The 9709-nt window shown below is 44.9% G+C and overlaps 1 protein-coding gene across 2 annotated transcripts in view; it reads left to right on the plus strand.

Annotated features, from left to right (window-relative positions):
• Positions 1-8666, plus strand: part of tle2b (TLE family member 2, transcriptional corepressor b) — an 80903-nt gene extending 72237 nt beyond the window's left edge. For both annotated transcript variants that reach the window (XM_076726053.1, XM_076726054.1), the window contains exons 18-20: positions 1276-1426; positions 1671-1747; positions 5141-8666. In XM_076726053.1, the coding sequence (XP_076582168.1) occupies positions 1276-1426; positions 1671-1747; positions 5141-5248 (336 nt within the window). In that variant the 3' untranslated portion in view covers positions 5249-8666. The remainder of the gene's footprint in view (positions 1-1275; positions 1427-1670; positions 1748-5140) is intronic.
• Positions 8667-9709: the final 1043 nt, after the last annotated feature.

The raw sequence follows: 9709 nt of genomic DNA on the forward strand, positions 1-9709 counted from the left end.
CACACACGCACACACACACTTAGAAACTCGCACACACTTTCAGACATGAGGCATCAAACCATTCACCCGTATGTACTTGTATATGTGTATACTTTGGCGAGCTGCAGCAAACGCCACCTCAGCACCTGAGCTGAAGGTGTCTAGGCGTGCGTGTAGGTACTCATTTGAAGTGGGGCACGTGTTAACTCAGCGATGAGCTATCAAACTGTGAGGTGTAGTGTGTTGATGTGGCATATGCGTGCATATGAGATTACATGGACAGGTAGGTGTTGCATATGTTGCACTAAATCAGGTGTAGTGTGCGTTCAACGGTCCAAAGCCGTCTACGCCCGTGTCTCCATTGTGAGTCTGTGCAAATTGCTGGCGCGTGTCCAGAGGTCTGGTCAGATCTTAGACGTCTTAAGTAGGCGCTAGTGAGGCGTTTGACACCTCATACCAGATACTTCACACACTGGTGTGTGCACACACGTCTCACGTGGTCATAAACGTATACACAGCAGCACAAATTCACCTCGCAGGTACACACGCACACACACACACACACACGCACACACGCGTTTGAAGAAATAAGCATCAGCAGACATATGTGCACATGATTTTTTGACTTTACAGGTACGTGCAGTACATTACCAGGTCATCACAGCACATCGCATTGCATCTACACAGAGTTCACCTCACAAGTTAACACATTGACAAACACCAACGTGACTTCACCTCACAGGTGCCTTCGTACACACACTGCCTCTCTCATTCGCTCTTCACTGTCACAGCAGAGCTATAGAGTTGACCACTGTTGTCAGATGAGTTTCGATCCACCGTGTAATGACTTTCTCTCCCGCTTGCGTCTCTCTCTCCGTCTACCACTTTCCCTCTCTCTCTTTCTTCTCCAATGTATTAATTCACTCGATATTTACCTTTATTTTGTCGTTCCTCTCTTTCCTTTTTTTTTACATTTCCACCATCTTTCCTCCTTTCTATTCTCACTCATCATCTTTCTCTCGATATCCTTCATTCCCTCATTCCTGCTTAATTCCTTCATCTGTCCTCCCTGCTTCCCTCCATTTGTACTCTGTCTTTCATCAACCTTATCTTCTTTCCTCCCTCATCCCCCATTTCCTAACATCTTCTCCCCCATTCCCCGTTTTTGTTTTCATTTCTGCACCCTTGCTTCCCGTCCCTTTATCTTTTGTCCCGCACCCCTCCGATCCCTCCATGTTTTTCTCTCTCCATTTCACTTTCTCTCCTTCCTTTCACGCCTTTCTTTTCCGTCTCCAGATCTTCTCTCTGGGCTACTGTCCGACAGGCGAGTGGCTGGCTGTGGGAATGGAGAGCAGTAACGTGGAAGTCCTGCACGTCTCCAAACCTGACAAGTACCAGCTGCACCTTCACGAGAGCTGCGTCCTCTCCCTCAAGTTCGCCTACTGCGGTATGGACACACACACACACACACACACACACACACACACACACACACACACACACACACAATAACTTGGATTGGTTCCTAAATGTTTCTAGTATATTTGCAGCCACTGACAAACATTTATCATTCCTCCCTGTGTTATTAATGTGCAGTATTATTGTGCCTTCATCGCTCCTCTGCTTTTGTTTAACCTGTAGCAACCTCTGTGTGTGTGTGTCTGTCTGTGTGTCTCTCTGTGTTATTTCAGGCAAGTGGTTCGTGAGCACAGGAAAAGACAATCTGTTGAATGCATGGAGGACACCATATGGAGCTAGTATTTTCCAGGTGAGGGACAAGTGCACTGCTCTGAGGATGTTTATGCTCTGTGTGTATGTCTGTCTGTATTTGGGGCTGCAGAGTCATCTGTTAGCCGGTGTGGATAGTCTTGTTGAAACTATATCTGCTTCCTGTCCCTGTAACACACACTCACACACACACATACGCACACACGTCATGTTGACGTCACTTTTGGGGACATTATATAGACTCACATCTATTTCCTGGTGACTTCCCCTCATCATAACCATTACCATACATGGACACACACACACACACACACACACACACACACCCACACACACACACACACACACACACACACACAGAGCCCTAGAGGCAAAAAAGAGGGTTCAGAGGGAGAAAACGATAAACATTTTTTTAAATTCCAGGTTTGTTGATCCGTGGTGACTTGTGGAGGTTTATCAGAGAGTGCAGATTGCCAAACACACATACACACACACACACACACACACACGCACACGCACACACAAAACACAGACAACAACAAATGTAGTAATTCTGTCATGTTCAGTTGCTCCGTCGATATGCAAAGGTGCAATATTTTTAGCTGAGCCAGTTCATCTGGATGTGAATGAAACTAGCCAGGGGAGATGAATGTACATTTAAGGCGAGTGTTTTGTGTGTGCGTGTGTGCGCGTGTGTGTGTGTGGCTGTCATATTTCTGTAAGCTACAGTGGGCAGCAGGGTTGGCGGCTCCTGTCTCTCCCTGTGGACTGAAAGGAGAATGCTGGCTATCTGCTTTGTTATCCAAATGCCAAACGATTCTCCTGCCAAACGGCTCCCTCCTGTCACCACGTTACACAGAGCTGCTCTCTCTCTCTCTCTCGCTCTCTCTCTCTCTCTCTCTCTCTCTCGCTCTCTCTCTCTCTCTCTCCTCTTCCTCCTCTCTGTTTATCACTGTCCTCTCCAGTTTCTGTCTCCTTGCTATTCTTTAAGCCCCCCTGCTCCTCTCCTGCCTCTACACCCATTTTTCCTCTTTCTCTCCTTGTCTGTCTGTTTATTGTTGTCCTTTCTCCCCCTCTGTGCTTACTCATTTTTATCTTTTTCTCCTAATCTATCTGTATGTCTACCCTCACGTTCTTTGTCCGTCCTTGTCTCTTGGTTTATCACTGTCCTCTCCACCTTCCCTTCCATATTTTTTAGTCCTTTTTCCTTGCTCTCCCCTTCACATTTCTTTATTCACGGTCTCTTCTGCCCTTTGACTGGTCCTTTCTCTCCCTCTGTCTGTGTCTTTGCTTGCTTACAGAATGCAATTAAATATAAACGGTATAAATACCAGAGATGGATTACAAGAGCACAGCAGAGCAAAGGTTTTCTCTTTGCTGGTGACAGGCAGCTTGTATGACGCAGGTTTATGGTCATGTGATGCTGTCTGTGTGTAAGAATATCTAAGCTTTCTGCGTAAAGTGGGAACACAGACTTGTTTGTCTGCATCGGCCTTAGGGATGTCAGTTTGGGTTAATTTTGCAGACGGCCATTAGCTGGTAACATTTTGAGCTGGACTGCATCTGCCAGTCAATCATGTCCTGGAAGATTTCAATGTCCCAGACAAAATAGGAGACATGAAGGCCAAATGTTACCTGTTTGTGGACCTCATTTTCACCTGTTTTTGTGTCTAACGTGGACAACAATTTTTTACATTTTTCGAGTATTGATGGAGAACATTGCACTAGGCTGTAATGTAATCCCTCCAGGTCTACTAGAAGTGTTTGTTTTAACCACTGACAGGCTCAGATTGTTATTCAAATTGTGTGACATTATAGAAACGAAACCTTAGAGAAAAAGACCTTCTTTTAAGAGTGAGATTCAGCTGCTAAATCACTCTCACTGAAGCCACCAGACTTCTCTTCATCAAGGTTTTCTTCAGCTGTTCATCTGCTGTGTGTTTAAGGGCCAAATAACAAATGAGCTTGTGTGGTATTTTGGTTATTTCTCTCCAAAAGGTCATCCATAAGCTGCCTGGACATTTTGTGCTAATTTGATGTTGTCTGTGTGGTTCTTGGTGTTTGAAATGCTGGAGGATCAGTCCTGTTGTCCGTCAACAGGAAGGTATCTGCAACTGTTTTGATAATCAATCAATCGATTGGAATTGTTCAACCAAGCGTGCTGAATTGTCTTCAGTTTCATTTTCTGCCTGTTTTTGTCCAAAGTGATAGTGGACATTTCAAAGACCGATTAGTTGATGAAGAAATAATGTGAAAATGATGATGAAAACAATCGTTGTAGTCTTAATAATTAATCCTAAAGACATGCTGTATGTAGATTAACAGAAAACATTAGACCAAAGCAGAACGAAGAGGGTTTCCCTTTGCTCGTGCGATATAACCCAAATATGCTTTTTTGATCATTTCTTCCAAAATGTATCATGTAAATATTGTTTTCTTAAGTCACTTATTTGGTGAAGAAGATGCTTTGCTCGTAGATTACAGCCTGTCTTCTCTTGGTATCCGGTCGCATCTTCACTAAATCTGTCAAGATTCTCCTATTGATAGACAGGTCAGGTACAGGTGTGCTAATTTGATGCTTTTCTGATGGTTCTTGGTGTTTTAACTTGGTTTGGTTTCATGAAATCATTCTAATACATTTATGAAAATGCAACAGATTGAGGGATCGGCTCCTCCAAACTCATTTTTTGGCTTGTCATTACACCCCCAGCCCCACCTGCTATCTTGGTACAGTATGAGGGATCCTGTGTGAAATGGCCTCTCGCTGGTGGCTTGATGATTGACAGTCCTGCTGTGCCTGTAGCGGGGAGGGGAGGAGAGGGGAGAGGAGTTTGAAGAGGAGGAGGGGTCAACATAACAGTGGGAGACAGAGTGAAAGAGGAGCCTAAGAGGATGGAGGGGGAAGAGGAGGAGGAGGAGGGGGAGGAGAAGGAGGAAGAGAGCCTGGGAAGAAAGGAAGGAAGATAAATGATGATGGAGCAGTGGGAGGGAGAGGAGGAGGGGGGGAGCAGAGGGAGCTTTAGATCATCTGAAGCCAGGTGCCCAGGTCTGGCTTTCAGACACGGAGGAGAGAAGGGGGGAGGATTGTGCATTTTGCCAGTTCGTGCACACCGTCGGACTTGTGCTGCTAGTGACGTTTAAACCTGCAGTTAATGAGGCTTCATCTCTCCAGAGAAAGAGAGCCGCGTGTCTCACATGGAAGCAGACGAATGAGTCAGCATCCTGGAGCTGTGCAGTTGTCTGTTTGGAAATAATTGCCGACTGTTTTGAAATGCAAATATGTCTTGTCTGATTGAGTATTAAGTGATGAGTCATATCTTTTCTAACATCTTTCTCTTTGTGTTTGTGTCTCTCCATCTGTCTCATCCATCTATCATCTCTCTCTCTCTCTCTCTCTTTCGCTCCTGGGTTTGTGTCTCTCGCCCGCTCGCAGTCCAAGGAGTCCTCGTCTGTGCTGAGCTGCGACGTTTCCCCGGACGACAAGTACATAGTGACGGGCTCCGGGGACAAGAAGGCCACGGTGTACGAGGTGGTGTACTGAGGGCCGGGACGAGATGGGAAGAGACAGGGCGGAGATTTTGGGGTGTTTTGTTTTTTTTTTTTTCTTTTAAGGAGGATGAGGAAGAGCAACCAGTTGCCCTGCCAACTGCTCCTGATCCTCATTACTTCAGCAACAGCAGCACCCCCATCTCAGTCCTCCTGACCCCCATCCCTAATACATCACCCCTCTCCCCCCTTTTTGCTGTGATATAAGCTACTGTGGAAGCTCCCAAATGCCCCCTCCCTCCTCCCCCCTTCCACTTTTAGCCCAAGGATGAGGCATGATAGCAGAGAGAGAGGCAGAAAGGGAAGCAGCAAGATAAGAAGGACAAAGGAAAAGGGTGGTGGAGCATAAAGATAAAGTCGGGAAGCAAAAGAGCGAAAGACAAGAAGGAGGAGAGAAAGCGAGAAGGAAGAGAAATGACAGGGAGGAAGAGGAGGAGGAGGAGGGAGGCAGGGTAATTAGGGCTGTTTCCTGATTAAGAGCTCAGTGGAAGGGAGGCCCCCAGAGGAGGCGCGGAGCGGCACTGTGGGAGCGCCAGCCAGGAGCACTGATACCACACAATCGATTCATTAGCCAGACAGTGGAAGCCTTAATGAGGCTGACGCCGCAGCTCGCTCTCCCCAGCGAGAGGTGTCAGGAGCTGGGGAATGATGACGCTCCGAGATGGAGGGGGCCGCCTCAGATATCCACATACACTAACATGAAACATAGACCTGCTCACAAACACACACACACACACTCACACACACACACAAGACACACATCATCGGGCAAGAATACACACACAGGCACACTCACACTCGGATACACCCCCTTGAGGTAATCGTTGGAAGACACAAACACACACACACACACACACACAACACACAGAGCACCCAATTAAACATTCATCGCAGCGCTCCCCGTCTCACTGCTTAATATCTATTTTATTTTGGTCTGACAAAGGCAGCGTCTAATGAGCAGCGGAGTCAATGGGATTCTCCCAGGGCCGGCAGACACAAACAGAGAACATCAGCCGAGCTGTTCCCCCTTAATTCCTCTGGATTGTTCTCCTGACACCGGGCGCTGCACTCACTCTCATTAAAGGCACTGTCAGCTAGATGAAGTAGCAGCACGCCAACTTCACTGTAAGGCAGACAAGAGGGCAAATTAACACCACCCGATTACGCTATCATCAGCAGCCAACTAAGCGGCGACTAATCCGAATCCTTTCAAATTTTATGCAACTAGTTGCTGTTTTCATTTGCAAACCAGATGAGATTATGTGTTTTATCAGAGTCATTATCTCCATCTGCGCCCGCCTGCTGATGTGCTAGTGTTCAAAGTGCTCTGGCTCAATCTTGTTCGGTAAGCTATTGATTGCTTTTAACTGAGACGCTTAACACCTGAAAGGGAAAGTTTGGTATTTTGGGAAACGTGCTTATTCGTTTTCTTGCAGAGATTCAGATGATTGATACTGCTCTCTCTTCTGTGGGCTAAGTATGAAGCTACTGTTAGCAGCCTGCTAACCTAGTTTAAGACTGAAAACGGAGAGCGGGAACAAAATCCAGCTACAAGCACCTTTGAGGATCACCAGTTAACATGTGACAGCTTCTTTGTTTAATCCACACGACAACCAGTGTTAAGTGCTCGACTATTTCTTGGTCTGAATCAGGTTTCCTGTTGGTTTCCTGGTTTTTACACTTCAGTTATGGTTCACATTTAAGAGGTGCTGGTGGGTGGATTTCGCAACCTTTGGACAGAGCCTGGTTAGCTGTTTCTCCTTGTTTCCAGTCATTATGCTAAGCTATGCTAACCGACAGCTGGTGTGAGAGTAGCATCGACCTTCTCATCTTTAAAGCTGTTTCAATCAAAGTGTTTTGATGCACATTTTTAAGTGTCACATTAGAAAAGGTTGATGGAAACACTTCCTCAAAAGTTCCTCGCAAAAAATTTGGGTGTTTTTTTTTGCTTAATGGAGATGGAAAGACAGCAAACATGTAACATAATGTCTCATAAACAGTCGCATAGTGGATGAAAACAAGCATTCATTTGCTAATTCTTTTGATTTTCTTGAAATTCTGTGATACATTCGGATGGAAATCCAGCTTATGTCTCAACAGGAGAGAAGCACATTTCCCCAAATTTCAAACTGTTCCTTTAAGCCCGGTTCTTACTTTTCAGGCCTCCTTGTATCATATTCCAAACCGGCAGGCAAACTGTATATCAGAGCTCTCTGCTTCTATAGAACATACGTCACAAACATGTAGACTAAACAGGCACATTTCAAGCTTTTCTTTTATTACTCATTTATTTCAGTATTTTTTATGACTAGTGATTGCTCGTCTTATGTAATGATATGTTCATGTATGGGGGTTTGCCTGTGACTGCGTTTGGGCTTCGGGGGAGCAAACAGAAAGGGACGCACTCACACATGGAGACATACAAAACCAAGTGGAACACAGCCGGGGAAAACACGTTTGTTCTTTTCTTTTTTGTTTTTTAATCAGTGTATTTTTTATCCTTGGTGGTGGTGACAGGCAGAGGGCGTACAGCATCAGCAGTCCCGTGTCAAGAAAAAAAAAAAAAAAAGACCCTCTGTCTTACGTTTGCTGTTTTTGTTTTATTCCCCCTTTTTTCAACAGTGGTAGTAAATGTGCTATAGTCTGTTTTCAGTCCTTATTGTGCAACTAAACTATGTTTCTGTTGAGTCTGTGGTCAGTGTACAGCAGGCGTCGGCTGCGACATGACGATACAGATTTAGCCATCGAAGAGGTCCCACTTTTTACTGCATGCTTGTTGCACTAAAGCTCCACTTCTGCTGATCGAACGGGACGAAGCTGATGTGATTCAGGAGGCGCAGCCACAGTTTTACAGAAGGATGAATTTTACATTACAGTATGCAATTTAGTTCCAATTGTATAAACTTTTAGCCAGATTTGTCCGTGTTTCTCGCTGCAGCGCTAGTGCAGGATAGACTTATGAGGGACTTCTGCAGTGGCCACTGTACCAGCGAGGAGTCAGAGATCATCTGTACAGTTTAATGCCTTTGCCTGCCTCTTTCCCTTTCTGCCTGTCAGCCACAAGCAGACCTAAATGATATTCTCATACACAAGCTTGTATACTACTCAGAACGACGCTGTATAATGGCTATGCATTTGATGGTATACCGTGAATATTTGGGACATTGTATTTGATACTCTTCTTTAACCGTCAGTAACGTCTCTCCCCTCCTGCCTGTGCTTTCTCTGTTCCAACACTGTAAACCCTTTTTATTTCAGTTTTACAAGCCCATGTTTGGTTTCTCTTTTAAAAAGCCAAGGACCTTTTTTTTTTAAAATGCACCGTGTCTTCTTCCCTCCTGATGCGTTTCCCATGTGCTGTACAAGAAAATACTATGTGTGAAAAATAAACCAAACTTGTGTTCATCCTTTCAGGTGTCTGCCGTGTCCATCTCTTCGCACCCCCCCCCCCCCCCCCCTCGAGATTCTAAATGCTGAAGGAAAAAGCCTAATGACCATTATTCTCTCCACGTTTTGTCCTGTTGAAAATCACACACATTTCATCCAGTGAGAAAAATGTCAAACTTTTCACTAACCTGCAAAAACTGAATTTACAAGAGCTCTCTTTCACAGTAATTTTGACACACGGAGGACATTGTCCATCCCATCACAGGAACAGAAAAAGCAAATTAGGGATTGATTTTTCTTTCCTGACAATAAACAGCAAAAATCACCGGGTCACAGCTGAGCGACTGCATTGTGATTCCTGGAGTGTGACCGGCGCTGGAGGCCTCCTCTCGTCTCTTTAGAGAAGTTGCACACATCAAGTAAAGCAGAAATAGTGGAGCTCATTTTCATACATTTCCATATGTGTAGAATTTTAAAAAGATGCTGACATGGTGGGCCTAAATTTAAAATACAGAAAACAGGCATGCCAAATATCTTCAAAGGCTGTGTTGTTTAATTGGCAGCTGAGATCATTCTTTGCATATTTTGAAACCTGCTCCGAAGTTTTTGGACTATCTCGCGTGATAAATAAGTCCCAATGAGGCAATGGTGCTATAACGCCGGTAAGAAAAGATTAGTTTGCTTTAATCAGGGCCTAAAATGACTTCATCCTGCAGCGATATGACCAAAGCACCAAGCGGGCTGTTTTCTGTTTCTTCATTCTTTAGTCCGCTGCTCACACTAGTTGGACACTGTATAAAAGAGATAATAGCCTTGAGGCTGTTCTGTGGCGTGATCACAGGTATTAACAGCAGTGTTGTGCATTTTAAAAAGGTCAAAACCACAGTTTCAATCTTGCACCAAAAGAAACTAAATGATTTATTATCCACCTGCACGCCATAATCCTTCACTCTGGACAGGAGATAAATACTTTCATTTTTCCCCCTCATGTTTACTTCTCTCAGTTTTGTCTTGGCAGGACAGTCACTGCTACGCACATAATCGGCAAAGAACTCCCTCTTGGGTATTA

The sequence above is a fragment of the Chaetodon auriga genome, chromosome 3, assembly GCF_051107435.1.
Source record: "Chaetodon auriga isolate fChaAug3 chromosome 3, fChaAug3.hap1, whole genome shotgun sequence".
In the NCBI taxonomy this organism is placed as follows: domain Eukaryota; kingdom Metazoa; phylum Chordata; class Actinopteri; order Chaetodontiformes; family Chaetodontidae; genus Chaetodon; species Chaetodon auriga.